Source organism: Somniosus microcephalus, chromosome 13, assembly GCF_052327205.1.
Source record: "Somniosus microcephalus isolate GS21.2 chromosome 13, FLI_Smic_1.0, whole genome shotgun sequence".
NCBI lineage: Eukaryota > Metazoa > Chordata > Chondrichthyes > Squaliformes > Somniosidae > Somniosus > Somniosus microcephalus.
In genome coordinates, this window is record NC_140999.1 from 44,800,937 (window position 1) to 44,828,865 (window position 27,929).

General features: G+C 46.3%; 1 protein-coding gene across 2 annotated transcripts in view; it reads right to left on the reverse strand.

Moving 5' to 3' along the window:
• The window catches only part of tnfaip8l1 (tumor necrosis factor, alpha-induced protein 8-like 1), a 52,360-nt gene that overhangs the window by 5,661 nt on the left and 18,770 nt on the right, over nt 1–27,929 (reverse strand). Inside the window, exon 1 of one of the 2 annotated variants that reach the window (XM_086004873.1) lies at nt 10,856–11,024. The exons of the other annotated variant lie outside the window; for it this stretch is intronic. Within the exon in view, the coding sequence (XP_085860999.1) occupies nt 10,856–10,883 (28 nt within the window). The 5' untranslated portion in view covers nt 10,884–11,024. Of the gene's footprint in view, nt 1–10,855; nt 11,025–27,929 lie in introns of those variants that run through there. 2 annotated transcript variants of the gene reach the window in all.

Here is a 27,929-nt window from a genome sequence, read left to right on the forward strand (position 1 = left end):
ACAAATAGCTCAGTGCCGTTTCCTGTGTGGGAAGTCTGAATGCAAGTTTTTTTTTTTGACTTGTTTGTGCAAATAGTTTGAAGTCATTTATGGATGTACATGAAGACTAATATCCTACTTCAAACAAAGCACTACCGCAGACAAACCCACCAATATTGACACAAAGGATATTGTTAAACTCGGTTTTGTATATCTTTATAAATCAACTACAATTGTTGTTTCCAAGGCCATTTTGTGCTACACCTGTAGTGTTGGAGTGAAGTGGTTTCACATCAACACAACAGTCGTAGTGTAAATGCAGCCTGAATCCAGAGCAAAGGCCTGACCGGAGGCCAAATCAAAATACCCTGGGAGGAGAAAAATCTCACTCCTCCTCTCTTTGGAATCAGTTCCACCTTTGGCACCTGATTTACACTATGCAAGTTTGGTGTCAAAACTGCTTCGCACTGACACCAAACTTGTAGTGTAAATGTCCCGTAAAACAAGCATCCAACTGGAACAATGCCAGCTCAATGTAGCGAGAGATTTCAGGCAGTTAAATGCGAACAGGAAGTTGAACTAACCTGCTGCATCTACATGTTGATCCTGGGAATGCTAAGGCAACACTCTGCATCTATGTATGTGTGGAATGCCAGATTCTAATTTGAAACAACAAGGTCTTTAGATAACAGGAAGCAACATGCCGTGCAAATATTTTCCTAGCTACAATACACCAGCCATTTCTACTGAAAATTAAAAACTTTTGTTTTCTCTACTTTTGCCATCCTCACCAGCTTTGGGTTGGCTCATATCAACTTGGCTTGGTGGGGAGCGCCATCACCTCTAGGGTCAACAGGTCATGGATTTGAACACAGAGTTAGTGAGCATAATCCAGGCTTGAAAGGTCAGTGCAATACTGAGGAAGTGCTATACTGTTGGAGGTGCCATCTTTCAGATGAGACGTTAAACAAGGGACCAGTCTGCCTGCTCAGGTAGATGGTAAACATCCCAAGGCACTACCCATAATGGAGCAGGAGGTTCCAGCCAACATTCCTCTGCCAACCAACAGATTAATTGGTCATTCATCTCGTAGCTCATTGTGTGTGACCTTGCTAGTGCAGAATGATTACTACATATCACCCATGTAATAGGTTACTGCACTTCCCAAAGTAAGTCATTGTGTGAAGCACTTTGAAATATTTCTACAGGAAACTTTGGTTTATCCAGAGGTTAACTGTCTGGAATGCGCGATCCACCGGTAAAATTCAGGAGTCGGTTCAGTAAGTTTTTTTTCTTTTCATTGCTTTTTTTTCACTAGTCAGGCTCTGCAAGGTCTAGCTAAAGCTGTTGCTTAGCTGCAGAGACGCTTGCAAGCTACGGCCGACTGTTTAGAAGCTGGGCAACAGGGTTTGTTGCTAGCTACGGAGCTCAAAAGCTTCCGTATGTTTCAACATTAGCGCTGGTTTGTCCGGCAGTTTTGATGGGACGGCAACAGCTCGGTCACGTCGGTGCCGGATATCACAAAGTTTCCTATATATGAAAGGTGCTGTACAAATATTAGCAAAAATACAACCGGTGTGCAGAACAGAGGCAGGGAAGGGATTATGCTTTAAATTCCGATATTTTTCTGGAAAAAAAAATCCCATTTCCTAATAACTGATTTCTCCAGATCACAAGACACAGAAGTAAATATAGTTTTAAAAAAAACATTTTAGTATTCACTTTAGAAATTTCTGGGCAGTCCTTTTAAAAGAGAGAGAATGTTTCAAAACTTACTTGTGTCTAGTACAGCCCAAATTGTTGCAAATCCTGGTTAAAAATAAAGGAAACTGCTGGAGCTATGGGTGGTATCTGCTTGGCAGAGTACGATGCTGCTTAAGAACCATGCAAATAACATGCAATAGCCAAAAGAACAGAGGAATCTTTGGAAACAGAAAAACCAACAAGCCCGTCCCTTTTAGAACAATATACCATATCCCTCAATCACGTCTCTCGAACCCATTTAGGTTATCGTATCAATGTCCTCCCACAAATCAATCTCCTTAGGTGAACAAATTCTGTCTGACTTTCCTTTTTAATCCCAACTTCTCAAACATTCCAGATAGGCCCGGACTCTGGATTGCGATTTTGACCAAACAGCCAGAGTTGCCATAAAGCCTAAAACCTTGGTTGTTAATTCACCAATATATAAGCCAAAGCAACATTTTAAATTGCACAGACACTTCCAGAATCCTGTGGACTAGATGCAATGATCAACTACAGCAATAGGTAGCACCTGCCAAAATTATGGAACCCTAAAGAAGGAAACCAACTAGTGAGCAATTGGGCTCGATTTTCCAAGCCCCGAGGAGGCAGGTTTGGAGGCGGGAAAATTGCAGAATCAGGGGGCAGGAACCCATCCCGCCCCCAAGCCAATGTCCCAGGAGGCGGGTACCCGACCTGTGCTAGGAGCCACCTCCGAGGCAGGAAGGGGATTAGTGCCAATTAACTGCCCGTTAACAGGCAGTTTTTTGCCAAATCCCTATTTTTAGCCCTGAAGTGTGGGCTGTCCGACGGCTCCGAAACACAGCAAGTTAGCGAGGCGGACCATCTGTCTGCAGGGGTTGGAGGGGTCGAGATGTCCGTTGTGCAGGTGAGTGATGGGTGCATGTGTGCAGAGGTAAGTGTGAGAGGTAAGTGTAAAGTGTTTTAATAAGTTTTACTTACCTTTACTTTCCCCTGCAGGCTTCCTTCCTTCAGTTCTCGGGAGTCCCTCAGTTCACCGGCACAGAAAGCAGAATGGCCGCTGAACTGTCAAAAGCTGCAGCCTCTGCTTTCTGGTCTGGAGAGCTCTCTAACTGAGCCGGAGTAGAAGGACTCAAGTTAGAAGACAGATCGTCAGTGTTTGACAGTTTCACAGAGCTGTCAAACACTGATTTTTCATCTGTCAAAAGCTCTTGACAGATGAAATGTCAATCACTGATGTCACCAGTAACCAGGTGTCCCTTAATTGGCCTGCTGAGCCCGCTGGGTGGGCTTAACAAGGTCAATCAAGGGAAAATAGCGTGGGTTGGCCACAAGTTGATGGAGGCGGGACTACAACCCAAAGAGTGGGAGCCCCGCCTCCAAAAGCTCCCCATTGACAAAATCGAGCCCATTGTGTCTGATCAAAGTGAGCAGGTGCAACAGTTGGAATCTGCCAAATACTTAGGGAAGGTTGTCATACCAATTGGGAAATCTAGTGGGCACCAGTCTCATAGTAACATAGTAATATTTTGGGCAAATGACCACTGGTCCATGTAATTACCTTTCCTAGTCTCCCTTCAGAGTACTCACTTTATATAGTCTCAAAAGGACTTTGGCTCATCCTCCATACACCCAAACACCCGATCTAGGCTCGACTACTCCAACGCTCTTCTGCTGGCCTCTCATCCTCCACAAACATTAGCCAAGCTTTCAGTCACCCCTCCGAATCACTCCCTTCCTGGCTCCATGTCTATTTTCTTTACATCCATCTGTGAGGCACCTTGCAATTTTTGGTTTACAATAAATGGAACTTGTTGTAGGTCCTTGATGAGGTCCCGCTCCCCCTTAAAGTTTCTTTGCTTTCGACGGTAGAGCTAAAGCTTCTCTACTCTTTCCTCATAGTTCATACGCTCACACTTGGGCTCAGACTTGTCACATAGAATTTACAGCACAGAAACAGGCAATTCAGCTCAACTCGTCTATGCTGGTGTTTGTGCTCCACACGCGCTTCCTCCCACTCTAATCAATCTAACCCGATCACAGATCATTTCTCCCTCATGTACTTATCTAGCTTCCCCTTAAAGGCTATTCGCCTCAACTGCTCCACATAGTAGCAAGTTCCACATTCTAGCCACTCTCTTGGTAAAGATGTTTCTCCTGAATTCTTTATTGGATTTATTAGTGACTATCTTATATTTATAACCTCCAGTTTCGCTGATTCTCTTTTCACCTTCTCCAATGCATGGTGTCCTTCTTGTGCCATAGTGACCAGAATTGCACACAATATTCCAAGTATTCAGTGCATTGTAAAAATCTCCGCACAACCTCTGCACATTTGTACTCCGCTGGTCTGGTTAGCTTTGGCTGCCATGTGGGGCCAGGGTGGGGGAAGTGTAGCAGCACGGAGTCTGGGGCAGGGCAGTACTCTTCCATGGAATGTACAAATGCCTACAAAAAAAAACCCTAGCCTTCCATCAATTTCTAGGAAAGCTTAATCCACTAATTTTATAATAACCACAACCTTCTTTGGTTTTTCTTTTGCATTACCATCTCTGCAATTCACACACAATAGACACCACTGCAAATATTACTAACCCATTCATTGTTTGCTGAATGCAATTTAACACCTTGTTATTCATCAACCACTCAGGGAAAAATAGCCTTCAGCGATTCCATTACAGCAGATTGAAAAGAGTATTTTCTGATATGACATTTCTATTATAAATGTAGATTATATTTCTACTCCTGCTATAGAGGCATTGCTGTACTATAAAGGCACTTTCATACTAAGCATTCCTGGGAGGGGGGAGGGGGGGGGGGGAAAAGGTGCTCAAATAGAGACTCATGATTTTCATGTACTGCTGTCCCTGTTTATATTGGCCTGCTCCTGCTACCACTCCTAACAAAACCTGTTGAAAGTCAGACACTCATGAATCCCTTTCACAAGATGGATCAGATTGAGGAAGACCATTCAATTCATCCTCGCAGACCCATTTAAAAAGTTCCTACAGTTTACCCTCCCCTCCCTTCTCACCCTCCATCACAGTATCCAGCTATTTTAGACAATTCCAGGCTTTTCACCTCCTCTACCCTACCCAGTCCATTCCACCTGTTGGTCACTGTGTGGAGAACTCCCAACATCAGCCTTAAAATTTACCATCCACTATTTTGAACCCATTGTCACGGTTTAACTTAAAGTGGTGTTCGTGATATACCATTAACTCTATTAGGCCCCCTCTCAATCAGCTCCTTTCAAGGGCAGGTAATTCCGGCCATTGCCAAAAGGGAAGGATTCCAGTTCCGCACTTTTACTTCAAAATGGAGATCTGATGGCAACTCATGAGATCCAGGAAAGATCTGGGGCTGAGCTGTGTTGGATAAACAGAGGTCAAGTCACTTACTTCAACAGTGTCCATTGGCAGGAGTAACATGCTCCGACTACCAACGAACTCTTAACAAGTTAAAGTGCCCTTAACTGAGGCAACACAAGTGTCTTCTGAGGCACTACCCTGTTTCCAAGGGGCCCCTGGAGACATTGTTGGTCTTTACAGATCCTCCGGTCAGCAGGGAAGGTCTCTGACCAGAAAACCGAAGCTGCAAACCCAATTTTTAAGCAACCACTAGGGTTTCCAACCCGCCAGGATTGCCTTGAGGAATTAAAGACTAATTTCCAGGACACTGCTGCGAGCAACCCGGGAGAACAACCATAGGAGCAATAAAAATGTTTTTTTTAATTTTAAATTTTCTTGAAATACATGAATTATAAAAATATTGGACATGGGGAAAAATGGCTGTTGACGGAGAGTGAATAATCATCCAATCGGGTAATGAAGAGTCGATTCACTTTCTGATTGGCTTAGGAAGGTAGTGCACCATGAGGATGGACATATTGGGCGACCAATGGTAGGAGTGAGGGGGCGGGGCAATTGGAGGCAGGCAGTCATGTGGTGATACCTCCAGGAATATGTCCAGAGTTCACAACCCTAGCAACCATGTGACCACAAAACTGCATGCTTGGTTGCTTCAACGTTGCCATTGCTGAATCTGCTCCAAAGTGTACTTGAGGGCAATTTCGGAGAGCTGATGCCCTCACCTAATGCTGAATCATGTCCATAGAACAAATGGAGATTTAAAAAAATTGAATCTCAATTTCTACACTTAAGAGTTAATGATGGTTATTGGGCCCCAGAAGAGGGTAGCATCATTTTAACATGCACTGGAACACTGAACTCAAAATAAAGAACAGGTGTCCAGTGTAAATGCCACCAGTTCCAAAAACATTCAATTAGAACCAATGTTTACTTTGAAGAAATCAGATTTAAGTGAAACATTTTTCTTGAACATTCCTTCGACTTAAACAATGCTGCACCAACTCCTGTCTTTGCAGGACAACATTTGTAGCCTCAGCCCAGCTTTGCCCAAATTTATTTTCATGGGAAGGGAGCCTTTATTCACGAGATTTAAGATAGACAGAGAGAGGGACTGGTGATGCAGGACATCTAGATGTAATTCAGTCATCCCCAGGACCAGAGTTCAAAGGCAGACTGATTGGTTAGTCTGCGGGTTGTAAGGGTAGACATAAATCTGGGGTACTCTTAAGTCAAGTTTGTATGGAGCTACTACTACCTAGCAACCTCACTCAGAAGGCCACAGGATGGTTGGTCTGGGAAGCAGAAATAATCACAACAATGCTGTAGGAGGCACTGTTCTCGAACACATACTCAAGCTCTGAAGAGGGAAATTGGTGCACAGACAGTTTAGATTTAACTACCTCACCCAGAGGATGGTGAATGTCTGCAGTGAGCTGCAAATTCCAAAAGGGAGCGAGAGTACATGTAGTGCAGCGTTCTTTGAACTTTAGGGTCAGGCAGGTGGACCACAATGATATTAGCAGCCCAGTGTGTTCTTATGTTCTGGAGGCTGAGGCAGGGTAGAGAGAGTTTTATTCTTCAACCAGTTGCACAATAACTGACCTTGGACTTTGAGAAACAGGAGTAGGCCATTGAGCCCCATGATTCTGCTCCACCATTCAGTTAGATCTTGGCTGATCTGTACCTCAACTCCATTTACCTGCCTTTGCTCCATATCTCCAGATACCCTTATCTATCAAAAATCTATCAATCTCAGTCTCGAAAGCAATTGACCCAGCATCCACAGCCTTTTTTGGAGGAGAAAATTCCAGATTTCAACTATATTTTGTGTGAAAAAGTGCTTTCTGACTTTCCTCCTGAACGACCTAGCTCTAATAATATTATGTCCCTTTGTTCTTGATTTCTCCACCAGAGGAAATAGTTTCTCTACACTATCGAATCCATTTAACATTTGAAACACTTCGAACAGATCACCCCTTAATCTTCTATACTCAAGGGAGTACAGATCACCCCTTAATCTTCTGTACTCAAGGGAGTACAAGTCAAGTTTATGCAAATTGTCCTCATAATTTAACTCTCTATGCCCCGGTATCATACTGGATGACAAAACTGGAAATAACATTTCCATTCCTCAGCACAGCCATCCCCCACCTTGATGAGCACAAAAGTTCACCAAACACTTACAACAGAGATAAGAATCTATGCTCATTGCTCTTACTGAAGGAAAAATCAGCTCCTTTTGGTGCAACTCCACCCAACAGTAAGGAGAAGGATCCTCTGGAATTGAACTATATCTGATAACCATTTGGAATACAGTCCCAAAGCCATGTTAGAAACACATATTTCTCAAGCACAGAGGCTGCTCACTGAATAATTAATTATATTGCTATGTCAATTGTGTATAAATTGGCAGAAGAAATGCTAAAACTGCCTTGGTTAGGTGACACCTTAAGTACTGTGTTCAGTTTTGGTCACCACGACATACAGTAAACATACAAGCCCAGGAGGCAGTGCAAAGAGCCACAATGCTGATCCCTTGCCTCAAAGGATTGAGTTATGAGGAAAGAGTGGGGTAACTGGAGCTCTTTAACCTCGATAGGACATGACTTAGGTTACCTTATAGAAATATTCAAGATCTTAAATGATGGATTGGGTTAAAATTGGAATGGTCTTAGCGTAGTGTAAGATACCATAGTTGTGTATATACATATATACGTAGGGTCAGGATTTGGTTTAATATCATATGATATGGGGTTTTGCTTTCTTTTTACTTATAAATGGCTTGTGGATCTGTACTGTAAGTAGAAATAATGAAATGGTTAAAGTTGTTCATTCCTAGGATGTTTTATGGTTTAATGGGTCAGGGTACAATTTAGCTGACTGCTGTTTAGCTTCTGCTGAGGTGCAGGATGTGTGATTCGTGCCTGTTGACTTATTTTTGCGGCCACATTGTGAAACGAGATAGCCAAGACAGTCTTGAGATAAGGAGATGGGACAATGGAGCTCAGGATGAATAGTTACATCGTAGATGGTAAAAAAAAAAGTATGTATCTGGTATTTTGAAATAACTTTATCATTTCTGGGGGTCTTGTTCACAATAACCCTTGTCATGCCATAATGAATTAGCAAGGGCAGTGTGCATGAGAGATGGCCTATAAAGATCTTGAGCTTTTCTTAACAACTTGTAAAGTCAGGATCTATGAAGGTTGCCACTCTACCCAGGGGAAAAACAGGGTAATTGTGTTTATTTCTCTGTATGTCTATTGCTTAGAGACATTGCGTGTGTCAAAGACTTGGTCAAATGCAATAAATGGATACGTTGCAACCATATTTGGTTTGAATATCTTATAGCAGAGCAGGGGAGACAAAAATCTTAGACTCATTCAAGAACAGTTAGATGACGTGATGGGGCAGTGTTGGGGGGGATGGGTGGAGGGGAGAATATGTTTCTGGAAATTCTGGATGGGTGAGCTAAGAGGGACCAAATGGTCTCCATCATCTGTACCTATCCTGTGAATCCGAGCTTTAGCAACATCCCACAGCCACACGGACCACGAGGCTGAGAAACACAGAAGCAGCTTGACTGTTGGCCACAGATCTGGGCAGGGACACTTTACAAGACCCTGTAATTTGCACTCAAAAGACGTTAGCGTGTTGCACGGAGTCAATTTAAAATCAATGTGCCTCCATTAAATGTGAGGCATTGCAAATACAAGTCAACGCTTTGGACTGTCTTTTTTAAAATGAATATATTTAGAGATGATAAATATTAACATGCCCTGTGGTTATTACTTTGTTAGCAGTACACGAAAGGAACATAAACACACAACTGGGCCGTGAAGATTTAGAACCTGTAAAGTTAGGTGGCACATATAGCATGCAACTTGTGTCAATGAAAATTGGTTTCAGTGCTGCATCAAGATAAACTGTGCCATATAACTTAAGTTGCCCGAACACAAGATCAGCTCAAGGAGATAGTCTCGCCTCATTTCATCTGCACACGCACTGCAGTATAAATACAACCAGTGGAAAATAAAGTTTAAATACTTGGACGAGACAACTGGGGAACTCTTTTAAACTTCATTTTGAATCCTTTTATTGCTTGTAGACAGTAGACTGTGCCATTAGCTATCTGATGATGTTACAAGTTCCGGGTCTGCCTTAGATAATCTCTCAGGTACAGCAGTGCTGGTCACTCCCGTAAGCAGCCTGAGCATCTTACGTACAGGAGTGAGCCTGTCCTGCCCAATATCTAATTATACAGTAGCATAACCTGGGGTGTAACAAAAGGACTTACTTGTGATCTGAACTGGATATTCTACCTGTCACATGGGCTCGTTAAGCTGCTTTATTTTACAGACAGCAAGTTAACGGAATCAAATCTTTCCTCGATTCAACAAACTACCGAACCCTCCTTGAGAACAAGAAATATTATACAAACAGGCCACACTATCCCGGTTAGCGGGTTTGCTTCACTTTTTCTGGCCAGCCTTCTGATTCCTGACTGGCTCTGGGTTTGAGATCAGTAAAGTTTCCCCTTGCTTGGCAAGGCTTCCTCCCAAAGCCTAGCTTGGTTAACTGATTGCTCTATTCTCCCTTGTGTGTCTGTGTTCCTGGCCAGTGGGAGTGCAGTCCCTTTGACTTCTTCCTTAGTCAGGCAATTCACCGGAAGGCCGATCAACAAAATTGGCTCCTTCTCCCCCCTCCTTGGGATCTGGATTTAAAGAAAACATATCTTGCTGTTCTCAAAAATCAATAGGGGCCATCTTGATTTAGTGGACCTGGGATGAGACAATTGACCATCACTCTCTCGGTTTGAAATAGACTGTGGGCCTCAACATTCCACAAACTGACTTGTATGGTTTTAATGCACATCTTTATTACCCTGTGTCAAAGTGGCTACAACTCATGGCTTTTTAAACCTATGCAAAATCAACATCTCTTAAAACAAAAACACAAATGTAACTCATTCCCAAATCCTTTCTATGAACAGGATGAAAAATCCTGAAACATGACACTTGACATCTAAAGTTAGTGGACATTTGGGTTGCAGTGAGCAACCCAAGGGTTTGTGGGTATGGAAATATGAGGAGCTCTGTTTCCTCTGGTTGGAGAGCAACATGTAGCTGGCAGTATAACTCAGTTCTGCATTGCTGTGAGCAGGCACCAGATTCAAACTGATACCTGCAGATCAACAGGGCCCCCCAGGGTTTCTAGCTCTCAATTTATATCCTCCTCACATTGTTTCGCCGACACGAGCTGTGAAGGTCTACAAACCGGGGAGACTTTTAGAAAAAAATCCTTTTTCCACGCTTCATAACAATCATTTCCGTTGTGCCCGATCAAGATCCAACTTGTAGGCATATTATCTTGTCACATTACTCCTTCAGTTTTGAATTCAAAACTTGGCTGCGAGGCAATGGAATGCTGTTCATGAGCTTTGTCCCCCAGTTTTCTCTCTTATAGCTACCAACTTGCTGATAACTCCGTATACAAACCCTGCTGTTCTCTGGTGGCAACATCCCTTTTATATTAAAAGACATATAGAGAAAAAATATATACATTTTTCCAGAATTTTCTATACCAAGTTTTTAAAAGTGACCAAGCCTTGTTCAAATTCACTGCTACTTACAGAAGTACAGCATTTCAAAGTTTAGTTGCAGTAATCTGACTTTTTAAAGTCAGTCCAGGTACACACAGGTGGCTATTCGCTTGAACAGAAACAAACTAAAGTACACTGCGAGTTTTGACAGGCAATTTGCTTCTAGTCCGCACCTTACCTTCCTTCTCCTCATGTCCCAACTCCATAGCTTGAACTGATCAGGAGCGAAGTGACGAACTGGTTTGGGTAAATCACAGCAAAACCGGGCAGCGCCAGTCAATACAAAACACACCAAGTGCCTAAGAGGCTGGATCACACTGGAATCCCGAGCGCGCTCCAGTCAAGACACTTATGAGAAGTGATCAGAAAACTCTCTTTGTTGGAAGCTGTCAGTCCAGGCTCGCCCTGCCCTGCCCTGCCCTGCCCCCCTGGCTGACGACAGACACCCTTTCAGGTCCAGCCAGCCAGACAGCTGCAAAATATTCTTTGATATGATCACCACTTGCTGAAGGGGAGGACTGAAAAAAGAATAAGCCCACAGACAGGCGCACTAACCTCACAAACTACACGTTCGAATTTCTGCTTTCTTCTGATCTGATGCATTTTGTATTTAACAACAGAGAAAATGCTGCAGGTCTGTCAGAATTTGTACAAGAGGTGCTTACTGTTTAGGAGGTAGACGCTTCCTCAGAATGGACGAAGGGTCACATCCAAAGATTTAACAAGTTTTCTCTTTATGCTGATGGATTAGCAGTGTATTTCCAGCATTTCCTGATTTCCTTTGTTTGCCAAGTATAAAAAACGGTTTACAATTTGGCTCCACACAATGCAAAGAGGAAATTTCTCTCCCCCTGCTTCCTGAACCCACATATACCAGAAGGTCCCAGGTTTAATCCCCACTTTGCACTGAGTTAGCTGGTTTGAGCAGGGTTGTACTCTGGCTGCTGCAATTAACTTCAGTCCCCTGCCAGCATCAGGTATGGGAATGGGGACTCAATCAGAACCTGCACCTGACCACTATCCCTGATGGCCGACTGGTTAAAGGCATCACTTGCTGAGGTACTGAGCCATTCGGAGCAGGAAGTCGTAGGCTTGATCCTCGTTTGGGTTGAGTTAGCTGATCTTGACCCGCACTAACATGCAACAACTGAATGAAGCTCCCTGGGCCAGGGACAGAGAGACAGACAGACAGACATTAGGTGAGAACAGTTTTGAGCTCAATTTGAAGTCTTCTATGGTTGAATATCTTGTTGATACTCACTGTCTAGTGCCTGACAATTCAAACTGCCAACTAGGAGAGGTAATGAACAACTGCTGGCCTCCATCAAACTGTACCCCAGCAAGGCACTGCCTCCAGTAGAGAATGGGAGAAAATTGAGGATAACTGGAGAGTTTTAACTATTGCCACTGTTTTAAATCAAGGCTACCATGATAATCGCTCACTAGCTTTGTTGAGGCCACAATATCTTTGCAGCATTTTGCTTGAGGGCAATTCTGAGGAATGCTGCACCCTGCTGTGATGGGACCTGGCTTTTCACCTGCTGCGATGGGACCTGGCTTTTCACCTGCTGTGATGGGACCTGGCTTTTCACCTGCAATTCCTCCACACTAAGCCGTTGAACTCAAATGTTCCAAACCCTGGGCAGTTTTTGAGGAAGCCAGGCAATTACACAGGAGGACATCACAGAGCCAATGCTTCCATTAGACCTGTAGCTATATGGTTCTAACAGAGCCCTGTCATTTGCACAATCCAGAAGCCACAGCGGTTATGTGGCTGGTCCAGTTAAGTTTCTTGTCAATAATGACCCCCCAGGATGTTGATGGAGGGGGATTCGATGATGGTAATGCCATTGAATGGTGGTTAGATTCTCTCTTGTTGGGGATGGTCATTGCTTGGCATTAATGTTACCTGCCACTTATCAGCCCAAGCCTGAATGTTGTCCAGGCCTTGCTGCATGCGGGCACGGACTGCTTCATTACCGGAGGAGTTGCAAATGGAACTGAACACCGTGCAGTCATCAGCAAACATCCCCACTTCCGACCTTATGATGGAGGGAACGTCATTGATGAAGCAGCTGAAGATGGTTGGGCCTAGGACACTGCCCTGAGGAACTCCTGCAGCGATGTCCTGGGGCTGAGATGATTGGCCTCCCACAATCATCTTCCTTTGTGCTAGGTATGACTCCAGCCAGTGGAGAGTTTCCGCCCCCCCCCCCCCGCCGATTTGAATTGACTTCAATTTTACTAGGGCTCCTTGATGCCACACTCGGTCAAATGATGCCTTGATATCAAGGGCAGTCACTCTCACCTCACCTCTGGAATTCAGCTCTTTTGTCCATGATTGGACCAAGGCTGTAATGAGGTCTGGAGCCGAGTGATCCTGGTGGAACCCAAACTGAGCTTCGGGGAACAGGTTATTGGTGAGCAAGTGCCGCTTGATAGCACTGTCAACGACACCTTCCATCAACTTACTGATGATTGAGAGTAGAATGACGGGGTGGTAATTTGCCAGATTAGATTTGTCCTGCTTTTGTGAACAGGACATACCTGGGCAATTTTCCATGTTGCCAGTGTTGTAGCTGTACTGGAACAGCTTGGCTAGAGACACGACTAGTTCTGGAGCACAGGTCTTCAGCATGACAGCCGTGATGTTGTTGGGGCCCATAGCCTTTGCTGTATCCAGTTAGACCTATTTTCATTCCTTTGCTTACTTCTCATTCAACAGCAAGAGAATGAAAGGTAAACACATTGAACATCAGCTCCAGCAATATCCCAAGCCCAACAATTCATGATCAAAGGCGATTTTCTCAATGGAGACAAGTTGGAGGCGGGACTGCTGCTTGTCAGGTCAATGTCCCGCCTCCATCATCTTCTGGCCAACCAGAGGGATTTTCCCCTGATTGACCTTGCGGGCTCAGCAGGCCAATTAGGAGGAAGTCACTGATCGAGCACGTCAACGTCTGGCATTCCATCTGTCAAGACTTCTTGAAAGAAGAAATGTCAGCATTTGACAGCTCTTTGAAGCTGTCAAACACTGACATTCTCTGTAGTTTGATGAGTCCTTGTGTTCAGGACTCATCAAACCTTTCAACTTTGTAGATTTCAGATGGCTGTTGGGTCAGAGGATCCAACAGCCATTCTGTGAAATCGACAAGGAAGATGTCGGGTCTCCTGATCCAGGGTGGATGAAGGCTGTAGGCAGAAAACAAGGTAAGTGAACATTTTTTAACACTTAGCACTCACCTTCCATACTTACCACTCCACACTTGCACCCATCACTCACCTCTACAATCTTACTTTCAGGTGCCTCTGACTCCCGCAGACCCCCTTCACATCTCCTCCAACCCGGCGGGGTTCTCCGAGGTCAGGAAGCCTTCACCTGAGAAGGTAAAATGGCACTAATCCTTTTTTCTGCCTGTTAACTACCCATTAACAGGCAGTTAAAAGGATTTAATCCCTTTCCCACCTCCAGGAGACGTGACCCGAAGCAGCACATCTTCCCGCCTCCTGGCAAAAGGGCACGGAGGCGGGATGGGGGCGGGTTTGCCATCCGCCCCCAATTTCTGCTACTTTACCGGCAGTCCTGCCTCCATACCCGCCTCCTCGGGGCTTAGAAAATCCAGCCCTCATACTCTGTTCAGGGCCACAGGAAAAGGAATTCAGGGCCACAGGTGACAGGATGGTAGACCATAAGTACCCCCTGGGCCATGCAAGGAGCAGAGACCAGACATGACAATTCCTTACGATAAATGCACTCTCTCTAATGCTGTAGATACATCACAGTTGCGACTTCGATATGAATATCACCCGTGACATGTTAGAAAGGGAGAGTGTTAGATAGGTATCCGTGTCTCGGAGACGTTTCTTGTTTTGACTTTTAAAGCTGTTTGAAGGCAACCCTGCGAACAAGAATTTTATGCAGGATTTTTCTCCTCTGACATCATAAAGTCCTACCCCCAGCTTGGGGACATCTTGAATGGAAGCATTTCCCTTTCCAGAAACTCAGGACAGATGAAGAATTAATTGCTGCCTCCCACCCCCACACATCAATGAGTAAGATTGAAACTTGAATGGTAACTATGGCTGGCACCAGTGAGTAGGTGTCATATTATTCATACTGCGCTCCTCGAGGATACAGTCAAGAGCTGATTGCCCCCTAAATGGATTGAGAGCAGATTCAATTTTTACAATTCTTTATTATCACTATAGAACACATAAGAATTAACCTGCGTGAGTGGCGGAGGATAAAATGAAGTAATTTAGAGATAGAGCCCTACAGAGGATGACAACCCGAGAGATTTAATCAGATTCTGAGCATGAGCAACACTCTGATCCTTAGACTAAGGGCGCCCAAGCTTTTAATGTTCATGGACCTCGAAGATGCATACCACGAAGCCTCTGAGACCGCATGTAACGCTTAAACCCCTGCCCTCATTAGTTTGCATGTATCTGATGTTGTTGATATGAACAGATCTCGGTGTTCTGATTTAGCATTTATCCCCAATGAGGCAACAGCATTAAGAACATCCCTTTCTAAATCTCCAGATCCACAAAATTCAAAGAAGAAAAAAGAAAGAAAATAGAAAAAAGAAAAAGAAAGAAAAGACTTACATTTATACAGCGCCTTTCACAATCTCAGGACATCCCAAAGTGCTTTACAGCCAATGAAGTACTTTTGAAGTAACAACAGAAAATGCTGGAAAAACTCAGCAGGCCAGGCAACATCAGTGGAGAGAGAAATAGAGTCAATGTTTCAGGTCGAAACCCTTCGTCGGGACCGAGAGAAAACACAGGAAATGAAACAGATTAAAAGGCCTCTATTACATTTTTATATATTTTTTATCCACACCTTTGTCCTGCGTGTTTGTCATTGCTTTCAGTTTCCCTTCTCGTTTTTGATTTTGCTAAAGTACTTTTGAAGTGTCCACTGTTTTAATGTAGGATAAAAGAAAACCAGTGATTAAGAAACATAAGCTCAAGGTGGAAATAGGACACTTCGAGCTAGGGAGAGGCAGAAAGAGGGCTGGTGGTGGTGGGGGGCCAGGGGCAGGGGGTTGTGGGGGAAACAGTCACAATACCCATTCCTGATCACTGCCGACAGGAAAGCATCAATGTCAGATGAAGACATTAATTGGGTTGCACTGTGATGCCATTCATGGTTAAACAACTAGTCGATACTCACTGTCTATGTTCGTGCATAATGAATGACCAGAAGTTGAGGTATGGAGCGAGGCGATGCCTATGGAACTGGACCTCAGTATGAGTCAACGTCTTCAGGGGAGGCGGGTGTGGGAAGAATGGATAAAATTGGAAGTGAGGGATAACAGACAAGGAAAAAAAACCAAGGGGAAAATCAAAATAAAGCACACCAGGGAATCTAATGCAAAGACTACTAGAAGGCCCATCACTGGAGACAAGCCTCCCAGATAAACACTATAAATAAAAATAATTCCAGCTAGGCCAATGCAATTAATCACCTGGTGATCAACTGCACCAAGTGTTGTGTATGTGCCTTTAAGAGAAGAACTGATTCTATACTGCAGTACCGGCAGTGACCACTCCTGTATATAAAGCCATAGCAGGCTTCTGTATTTCAGTCTTGAATTACTCTCTGTTCAGTAAATACCTGTTTTATTGTTCTCCTGCAGTCTGAGTCTTATTGATCCTCGGACACTACACTGGCGACGGGCAGGTTTGAACTCACCTGCAATACTGCATCACCTCACGGGGATCTTTTCCCTGAAGAGAAGCTTCTTGGAGGTCGAAGTCAGAACGGCGGGCGTCGACCGCGGGCAACCGCCCAGGGATCCATCGGAGAGTTGCAGGGGAGGCTGTGGAGAGCTGGGCCTGACTCCCCAGTCGAGGTGTCCCAGCAAGTCATGCTGGTAGCAGGTAGTGCGCTGACCCTTCCGGACTGCGGCGGGCTCGGGCTCGATCGAGCGGCCGTGCAGCGTTGTCGGGAGGGAGAGAGAGAGAGAGAGAGAGAGAGAGAGAGAGAGAGAGAGAGGGTGGAGCGCACAGGGCGCGGTCGGTGCTCAAGAACAGGGCAGCGTGGAGAGGATAGAACACGGGGAAGGAAAAGTGAGACGCGCCGAAGCCGTGGGTCGCCGCCATTACCCTGTAGAATGCTAGGAGCAGCAAGGGGAAGAAGGAAAAGCGCGGGAGGCGCCATTTTATTCCATTGGGGAAGAAGGAACAGCGCGGGAGGCACCATTTTATTACATTGGGGAAGAAGAAAAAGCACGGGAGGCGCCATTTTAAATCACCCAAGATGCCGAAGAGTGGCAGTATCACTGCTTTCGACAATGAGGTAGAAGACTGGACCACGTATGTGGAAAGAATTGAAGTGTACTGCAATGCCAATGAGGTGGCCAATGGAAAGAAGGCGTCGGTATTATTAAATTTGATGGGCGAGAGAACGTACAGCCTATTGCGGAATTTAATTACCCCAGCTAAACCAATGGAGAAAAGTTTTGAGGAGATTGTTAATATCTTACAGGAACACCTAAACCCTACACCGCTGCTGATAGCAGAAAGATTCAAGTTCCATAAAAGAAACCAGCACAAAGATGAGAGCAATGCTGACTATCTTACGGAACTACGCAAGTTATCGAAGCACTGCCAGTTTGGAGCAGGACTGGCAGACACCTTACGGGATAAGTTTGTCTGCGGGCTCCAGAGTGAAGGAACCCAGAAACGACTACTTTCGGAAAAGGACCTGACGCTAGAACAGGCTTTCAGCGTGGCAGTATCCTACGAAGCAGCAGCACGGGGAGCTGCGGAAATACAACAGAAACCACAAGAATACAGCGCTAACGAAATGGCGTATGGAGCAGAAAAGTGCTATCGCTGCGGCAGAACAACCCATGATCAGAAGGGCTGCTGGTTTAAGGACAAAGTACGCAGGCAATGTGGGAAAATGGGACACATAGCAAGAGTCTGCAGGTCGGGAAAGAAAACCAACACTACAAGAACTACTAAGGAAAAGTACAAGAAAGTAAAGAAATTGACAGACAGTAGTTTGGAAGATCAGGAGAGTGATAACGACTCCGGGAGCAGGAGACTAAGTTGTCTAAAGTTACACAACGTGATCGCAAAGGAGGATCACCGAACCATTTGCGTCACCCTCATGATAGCAGGGTCCCCAGTAAAGATGGAATTGGACACAGGATCAGCCCTAACTGTCATGAATCGATGAGACTATGAGCAGCTATTCTCACACATACCCTTGAAGGACACGTCCATTGTATTGAAGACATACACGGGGCAAAAAGTCAACCCCAGAGGAAAAATAAGGGTGCCAGTTGAATACAACGGCAAGGAAACACAGAAACCGTATCTATATATACTACCAGATGGAGGACCACCATTATTGGGACGTGAATGGATCCGAAAAATACAATTGGATTGGCATTCCATTCAGGCGCTAACTGTGACTGATAAAAAGGATGATGACGTCACACCTGGACGACTGTCAAAAATTCTAACTGACGCGAAAGAGGTGTTCCAACAAGGACTTGGGACTCTAAAAGGAGTAACGGCAACGATAAAAATCGAAGATAACGCAAACCCAACATTTTTTAAGGCCAGACCGGTACCTTACGCGATCCGCCCAGCCGTTGAAGCAGAGCTGGAGCGTTCGGGTGTGCTGTCCAAGGTGGACTGGAGCGAGTGGGCCACACCCATCGTTCCTGTAATGAAGAAATCATTGAGCAGCACGCCTGGGGAACCGAAGAAGGTTCGCATCTGTGGGGACTTCAGGGTAACTGTGAACCCAGTCCTGCACACAGTACAATATCCACTTCCATGGATAGAAGATATTTTCGCCTCACTATCTGGAGGGAAACGCTTTACAAAGATTGATCTGGCCCAAGCGTATCTACAAATGGAGGTGGAAGAAGCGTCTAGGAAATACCTCACGATAAACACTCACAAAGGCCTTTACCAGTACAATCGACTGGTATTCGGGGTAGCATCAGCCCCGGCTATTTGGCAGAGGGCGATGGAACAAGTCCTGCAAGGGATCCCGGGGACCCAGTGTTATTTGGACGATATCCTGGTTACGGGCAAAAATGACAGTGAACACCTTGCCAACCTGGAGCAGGTGCTCACTAGATTACAGGAATATGGGCTGCGAGCCAACCGCCCCAAATGAGAGTTCTTCAGGAGACAAATCTCGTATTGTGGCCACATGATTGATGAGGAAGGGTTGCATAAGTCACCAGACAAGATTGAGGCTGTAGTCAAGGCTCCAGCACCGGAAAATGTGTCGCAACTGAGGTCATTCTTCGGGTTGGTGAACTACTACCATAAGTTCTTGCCGAATTTATCTACAATTCTGCACCCACTGAACGCCCTGCTGCAAACTGGAGTAACATGGAAATGGAGTGATGAGTGTAAGCGTGCCTTTCAGAAATGTAAATGCCTAATCACTTCAAAAGAAGTATTGGCCCACTACAACCCAACACTACCGATTCGGTTGGCATGTGATGCGTCTCCCTACGGCATTGGAGCGGTGCTGTCACACAAATTCCTTGATGGTTCAGAGAGGCCAATAGCCTTTGCGTCGCGCTCGTTAACCTCAGCCAAGCGTAACTACGCCCAGATTGACAGGGAGGCCCTCAGCCTGGTGTGGGGGGTGAAGAAGTTCAATCACTATCTGCATGGGCAGAAATTCACCCTACTGACTGATCATCAGCCCCTGGTCTCCATTTTTAACCCAAAGAAGGGTGTTCCAGTGATGACGGCGCAATGGCTGCAAAGATGGTCACTTTTTCTAGGGGCACATCAGTACGACATAGAGTACAAGGGTACGAAACAGCATGGAAACGCTGATGGGCTGTCGCGCCTACCGTTGCCTACGGTAGAGGAAGCACCTGCAGTGGACCCTGTTGAGATATTCCATGCGACCATAGTCGAATGTCTGCCTGTTACAAACTCAAGTATAGAGAAGGAAACCCGAAATGACCCGACACTCTCTCGGGTCTATGATTTGACGGTGAAGGGATGGCCAGCACATGGCAACTCACTGTTGCCAGCATTCTCGCCAAGGAGAGAACAGCTGTCAGTGTGCCGGGGGACCTTGATGTGTGGATCCAGAGTGGTAATTCCACCCAAGTTGAGAGACTGAGTGCTCAATGAGCTTCATGAGGGTCATCTGGGAGGGGTAAAAATGAGAAGCCTAGCCAGTGCATTTGTGTGGTGGCCGGGAATCAATAAAGAAATCGAGGATATGACCAAGAGATGCACAGGATGCCAGAAGGTCCAAAACGCTCCACCACAGGCCCCGCTACACCCATGGGAGTGGCTCTCATCTCCATGGCAACGGGTACACATTGATTTTGCTGGTCCATTTATGGACTCAATGTTCCTAATCGCTATGGTTGCCCATTCGAAATGGCCAGATGTCATCAAAATGTCCTCCACCACCACGGAGAAAACTATTGCAGTCCTACGGACCATCTTCACCAGGAATGGCTTGCCAGAACAGATTTGCTCCGACAATGGGCCACAGTTTGTGTCAGAGGATTTCCGGAGGTTTCTGAGGAATAATGGGGTGAAGCATTACACATCTGCCCCATATCATCCAGCCACAAATGGATTGGCTGAGAGGTTTGTTCAGACCTTTAAAAAGGCCATAAAAGCAATGCATAATGACGACATACCACTACAACACAAGGTGGATAATTTCTTGTTTGCTTACCGGAATGCGACACATGCAGTCACCAACCAAGCTCCAGCCATAATGTTCTTCAACCGAAGGCTAAGATGTCGCCTGGATTTGCTCAAACCAAACATAAGATGAGATGTTGAGGATAAGCAATTCCAGCACATAAATGAGAAGCCAACCAGGAGCTTCAAGATAGGGCAACCAGTCTTGGCCCGCGACTAACGAACAGAAAAATGGCAGCCAGGAACGATATGCACACAGCAGGGACCACTAATGTACACAGTGGACGTTGGAGAGAGCATCGTGAGATGCCATGCTGACCAGATTCTAGAGTCACAGGAACAAGCCAAACCCATACCACGAGCAGGTGCACCTGGTAATCAACCCGAAGTACAGATTGCGTCTACCTCAGAAGCAGTGGTATTGGAAGCTGACGAACCAACCAATGACAATGAGCCAGAATCAACTCTGCCGCAAGAACAGGATACTCGAGAAAGGCGCTATCCAGTTAGGATCAGGAAGCCTCCTCAAAGACTGAACTTATAAATGATTATTTCAGTTGATGTATATATTACAGAGAAAATTGTAATTGTAATTAGTTATTATTTAGTTGTTAAATGAATGTTATGTACTGTTTATCTAAAAGGGGAGGAATTGTTGTGTATGTTCCTTTAAGAGAAGAACTGATTCTATACTGCAGTACCGGCAGTGACCACCCCTGTATATAAAGCCATAGCAGGCTTCTGTATTTCAGTCTTGAATTACTCTCTGTTCAGTAAATACCTGTTTTATTGTTCTCCTGCAGTCTGAGTCTTATTGATCCTCGGACACTACACCAAGGTAGCCCGTTAAATTTTAAATTCCCCCCTCCCTCCACCATAGTAACCCTACATTTCGTTGTACTGCAGTTGTGCACTAACAATGACAATAAAAGTTGATTTGATTTGAATGCCAGGAACACACTGGTGTTCCTTGTGCCCAGTATTGCTATGACTCAAACTACAGGACACAAGCCAAATGACATTTTCCTGTTATTTGCATATCTTTTGAATATGCCAACCCATATTTGGGAAAACATATTCTATGTTTCCTGTCACTTCCAGCAGAACATTTTGGAAGTGATAGGCAGACAGGGAGCTGCCCGAATGCCTTCTTATCTGGCTTTCTGTCCTTGTCTGCTGGAGTTACAGTCAGCAGCTAGGGTAACTGCAGTGGAAAATCCTGGTACTGTACTGAGGGAGTACTGCATTGTCGAGAGTGCCGTCTTTTGGATGAGACATTAAACCGAGGCCCTGTCTGCCCTCTCGGGTGGATGCAAACGATCCCATGGCACTTTCCAAGGAAGAACAGGGGAAATCTCCCAGTGTCCTGACCAACATTTATCCCTCAACCAACATCACAAAAAAAATGATCTGGTTATTTATTTCTTGGCTGTTTGTGGGATCTTGCTGTGCGCAAATTAGCTGCCGCATTTCCTACATTACAAGTGATTACGCTCCAAAAGTACTTAATTGGTTGTAAAATGCTTTGGGACACCCTGACATCTTGAAAGGCGCTATATAAATGCAAGTCTTTCTTTTTACATCTTATTATAGATTTACCGCTTTTCAAGCCCCAAAGTATCTGATTATTCCTGTCCTCCAGCTTATATAGGCCCCTCTGCACATCTGTGTCCATACTCCACTGTTGACTACCTTCTTCCATATGATCTGCCTTGGCTGAGAATCTGTTTCTCCCTATCCCACCACTTGATTCTCCATTGCTGCCTCAATGATCTTCCCAAGTCTCTTTGTTCCTACTTGGTTTAGATGCAGCTGGTCCCTTTCGTACCAGTTCTTTTTATTCTGAAAACAATCCAGTTATTTAGGAAAGTTGCTATTGTTGCTTTCATACCAGATTGCCAGCCACTTAATAGCATCCTCAATTTTCTTGATGAAGTTCTTTCCTTTCCAAATAACATACAAGTATACCAGAGAACATTACTTTGCGTCCCCTATCTTTGTGTATATTGGGAATCCCAATGGCCACGATATTATTTCTTCCTACAACATTTCTCCCTACCATCACTGGGTCCCTTCCTGCCCCTTTAGTATTCCTTCATCATCAATATATACTGCTGCAGCTCCAAGTAGTCACAAGCTAAGAAAGAAGAACGAACTGAACTTGCATTTATATGTGCCTTCCACAACCTCAGGACATCCCCAAGCATTGTAATGTAGGAAGCTTGGCAGTCAGTCAATTTGCGCACAGCAGGATCCCACAAAAAGGCAAAGAGATAATGACAGTATAATCTCTTTTTTAAAAAAAGTTGGGCTCGATTTTAGTAGCCCTGAGGCGGGTTTGGAGGTGAGTCGGCAGCAAACCCGCCTCCATCCTGCCTCCTTGTGACTGTTCGCCTCCACGTGATTTTCGTGAGTGTCAGGTCAGCCGTTCCCAAACTGACCCGATGGGAACCAGTGGGACAGGTAGATAAGGCAGTTAAGAGCCTGTTAACTGCCTTGCTAATCCTATTTTTATAGTGGTTTCCCATTTTCGTGCTTCTGACTCCTGTTTCCCGTCTTGTCAGAAACACGCCAGCTGCAAGGAGACAAGTTTCTCGGGGACATGATTTGTAGTCATTGGTGCAGCACTTTAAAATCGCTCCTGTAACATGGCTGACATTCAAATGCAACTACTTTGTTGTTGGAGGTTTGGGATAAGATTTTGCAAATCTACTGACCTTTGTGACTGTTCAAGCTGACACCCATCTGCAGTGTGACCTGATTGGAATAATTTCAGGCCACTTTGAGTGTGCACTTGCACGCTTCTTGCCTCAACTAAAATCTATAGCAACGGGATGGGAACCATTTACATCCTCTCGTCCTGGTCGTCTGGTTCGGAGGAAGAGCAGTCGCGGCAGCACCACAACATCAGCACCAGCACTAGGAGCACCAACCTCCTCCTCACTCACCTGATGCTGCACTGGACACAGGGCATCAGCCCCTGACAAAATTGCTGGCCATGAGGCCAATGATGGCATCACCATGGCCAGATTTTCTTCACTTGATGCTGTAAACCCTGGCTGCCACATGATGTGCCAGGTTGACACCATCCCACACCAGCACCATGAAGCATCCCTTTAATGTCCAAGTCATTCCATGCACACACATCACCATAGCCAGGGGGGGGGGGGGAAGTTATGACTGAACAATCACTAGAACTCAGTAAGGCACTTCTCAATGTGCGCTCAGATCTGTCCAATAAGGGGCACTTTTGGAAAAAGATATTACACTGTATGACAACACATTACAAGAAACTTCACATGGACATTGGGTAAACCTCTCAAGTGCCACCCACGTGTGTTGTTAGTTGGTATGCTTGCAGTAGGATGAGGGTGAGTGTGAGGGGTGGCTAGTGAGATGGGGAAGTGATAAAGTAGATAGAGGGTTGGGTGGAGGTTCAAGGTAAGTTGGTGTCCTGGGGAGGTCTCTTCCGCCCTTGGAAGGGAAGAGAACCTCCCTGTGTGCTGTGGCTCCCTCCATAAGCATATGGAGTCATTGGAGAGCCTGGGTGCAAGTGTTCACCTTTGTGCAGTGATTATCAGTGTTGCACCTCAATGCTGTCAAACACGGACAGATCAACCGTCAAAATAAAATTGTGCATGGTCCCTTTAACGAAACCGGCAGATGACATGTCATCAAAGGACGACATCAGGCCCGCTTCCTATTAATTGGCCGGTAAGCCCACAGGAGCGGGCTTAACAAGGCCAATCAAGGGAAAATCACGTCTACAGAGCGGAGGCAGCTGGGGGTGGGACCGGAACCCGGAAACCAGCTGACCCGCCCCCATCTCGCCTCCAGAATTAAATTTGCAGCCGTGATGTTGGTTGAGGGATAAATATTGACCAGGACACTGGGGAGATATCCCCCTGCTCTTCTTTGAGATAGTGACATGGGATATTTTACCCACCCAAGAAGGCAGAAGTTTCATTGAATCTTTTACATCTACCTGAGCAGGTAGTTGAGGCAGAGATTTAAAATCTTATTCGAAAGATGGCACCACTGAGAGTGCAGTTCTCCCTCAGTGCTGTAGTGAAGTGTCAGCCTAGATTATGTGCACAAGTCTCTGGAGTGGGACTTGAACCCCTGACCTTCTGATTCAGAGACGAGAGTGCTACGGCTGACAACTAAAGTTGCTTTATAATGTACACAAAACTACTTGTAGCATGAAAAAGAGGCAATTGTAGAATTCTTCAAAATTCCAACTCCATAAAAACTAAGCAAACTAACGTTCCCAGGTAATCACAGCAATCAGAGCCATTGCAGCAAATTCTGTATTCCCCCCCTTCCCTCAAACGCAGGCTGCAACACACTGTAAACCAGCCTAAAGCTTGCCTGGAAGAATTAAAGTTGCTTACACTGGGAGCAGAAGAATGTTAGTATTTCCTGTTCCTGCCTCATGGGTCTCCTGCAGAAGGCAGCAACCCCAATGTAAACTTGCTGGCTTCGGCAAGTGCTGCCCTGGGCCCGGTATAAACAGTTTAGTACTGACCAGCATATTCATGCATCAGTCGGATTCTATATTCCTCTTTCAGTATATTCATCTTTCTTTATTTCTGTTATCTCTTTTCTTTAAACTCGCAACTACTTCCCTTCCTTTCACACACAGGTACTGACTAACGAAGGGGAATGGATCCGTAGGTACTGGCAGCCCTCCTGTCGCCTCTTCAAAGCAGTCACTCCTTATGCCAGAGGCTAGACAGAGAGTGTCAGCGGGATTGTCACAGCCGACTCCGATCCTGTTCTAATGTGCTTACAGATTTTCCAGCAGAGGTCACTGGAATTTACCCCCTTCCCCCCTAGCCTAGGGTTGCTGAAGTCAAATGTCATATCCTGCTGAAAAAGTGCAATTTGCCAATTAAGCCACGAGGAGAGGGCAATCCTTCTGACCTATTTGGCAGTGGCAAAGGGGGTGATTTTGCCAATGGGGGCGCGTTGGAGGCGGGACTACTGATTGGCGGGACTACTGATTGGCGGGTCGATGTCCCGTCTCCATTGATTTGTGGCCAACCCACGCTATTTTCCCTTGACTGACCTTTTTAAGCCCGCCCAGCGGGTTTAGCAGGCCAATTAAAGGAAAACCAGTTACAGAGAATGTCAACGTATGACGTGTCTGTGGTAAACCACTTTTATCGTTCACTATCGTTACACTATGGTTATCACTGTTTATATCGTTACAACAGTGTAAACAGTGATAACCATAGTGTATCACTACACAAGGTCACCTCTTGTCACGCTGTTATACCTGGGCTGACCACAGCTGACTCCGCCCATGGCTCCGCCTGCTTGCCCAGGTATAAAGGTGGTCGACTGGCTGGTATTCCTCCTTGTTGGACCCGATCACCCACGAGGGCAGGCTCTGTCATTTAGCCAATAAAAACCTATAGTTACTATCTTAACTCGTCGCTTTTCATTGGATGAATTGATAGGTATATCAATTTTATTGGCTAAATTTTGAAATGAGTGGACCGGAGCAGCCAAACGACCAGCTACAACAGCCACAGCAGCCGGCCTGGCTGCGAGCCCTCCGACCGCCGTACTTGGATCTAAACCCACAGGCAGCGAACTCAGCCCTCGACTTCAAACACTGGCTGAGCTGTTTCGAATCCTACCTGGGAGAATCCGGCGTGCCTCCGGGATCCAAACTAAGAGTTCTGACCGCCCAAGTGAGCCCTAAAGTATTTGCATTCATCCAGGACCTTACTACATACGAGGACGCCCTCAATCTGCTGAAAGAGCAGTACCGGAGCCCGGTAAATTCTATGTATGCCAGACATCTCCTAAGATCCCGCTCGCAACAGCCAGGAGAGTCTGTAGATGAATTTTTACGGGCGCTACAAACACTCGGCAGGGACTGTGACTTTAAAGCTGTAACGGCGGCAGAAAATACTGAAGGGAATATCCGCGATGCCTTCGTGAAAGGCCTTCGGTCCGACTACTCACGGCAAAGACTGCTCGAATCAAAGGACCTCGACCTAAATACAACTGCAGCCCTTGCTCGCTCTCTGGAAGTGGCCCATCGGGACCTCGAGGCGTATTCCAGGTACTGTGCTGCGCGACCCTGGGACTCGGGGCCCGACCCCAGCCGCAATACCCCTCGCATCGCTGCCTCTGGGACCTACCTCAGCGTCGGCGTCCCAGAACCGATCGGGACCGCCACCCCCGGTACCGGCTGCGACATCGGAGCCCCGCGATCGGGCCGCCGGCTGCTTCTTCTGTGGCCAGGCGAAACACCCGAGGACGCGCTGCCCTGCAAGAAACGCGACCTGCTCCGATTGCCACAAGAAAGGCCACTTCGCGAAGGCCTGCAGGGGGAGAGCCACAGACGCCAGCAGTGCCTCATGCGAGTTGTGGGGGCGGCCATCTTTCATCAAGGCCACAGATGCCAGTATCCCCTCGTGAGAGTCGTGGGGGCGGCCATCTTTGATCAAGGCCACCGACGCCAGCAGGGCCTCATGTGAGTTGTGGGGGCGGCCATCTTCTCCGCCATTTTATTCAACGTCGTGGGTGCCGCCATTTTGTCCACCACACTCGTCTGCCACCTTGTCTCCAGACCCAACCACCGCCTCACCCGCAGACTACAGCAGCTCGCTCAGCCATACACTAGCCTCCGTCACACTGGACCAAGTTCGCCCGCATCACCTGTCCAAGTCCATGATGGACATCAAAGTAAATGGCCACGCCACGACCTGCCTGTTTGACAGCGGAAGCACGGAGAGTTTCATCCATCCAGACACGGTGAGCCACTACTCCCTCACTGTCCGGCCAACGCGCAACCGGATCTCGATGGCGTCGAGGTCCCATTCTACAGACATCAGCGGCTACTGTGTTGTGACCCTGTCGGTTAGGGGCACGGAGTATAAAAATTTTAAACTCCTCGTCCTGCCCCAGCTCTGCGCTGCCGTCCTACTAGGGCTGGACTTCCAATCCCACCTTCAAAGTGTCACTTTGGCATACGGTGGACCCCTCCCCCCACACACAGTCAACAACCAGCAGCCTTTAAACCGCCCACCGCGTACCACCTGCGGCCTATCCACCCTCAAGGTCCCGCCCCCCCTCCCTGTTCGCTAACCTCACCCGCGACTGTAAACCCGTCGCCACCAAGAGCAGGCGGTACAGCGCCGGGGACAGAGCTTTTATTAGCTCTGAGGTGCAGCGTCTCCTGAAGGACGGCATCATCGAGAGGAGCAACAGCCCCTGGCGTGCCCAGGCCGTAGTCGTTAAGACCGGCAATAAAAACCGCCTGGTCATCGACTACAGCCAAACCATAAACCGGTATACCCAGCTGGACGCATACCCCCTTCCCCGCATATCTGATATGGTCAATCAGATTGCACAGTACCGGGTATTCTCCACCATCGACCTTAAGTCGGCCTATCACCAACTCCCTATCCGGCCTGAGGACCGCCAGTATACCGCCTTCGAGGCGAATGGCCGCCTCTACCACTTCCTTAGGGTTCCCTTCGGCGTCACCAACGGGGTTTCGGTCTTCCAAAGGGAGATGGACTGGATGGTTGACCAGAACGGGCTGCAGGCCACGTTCC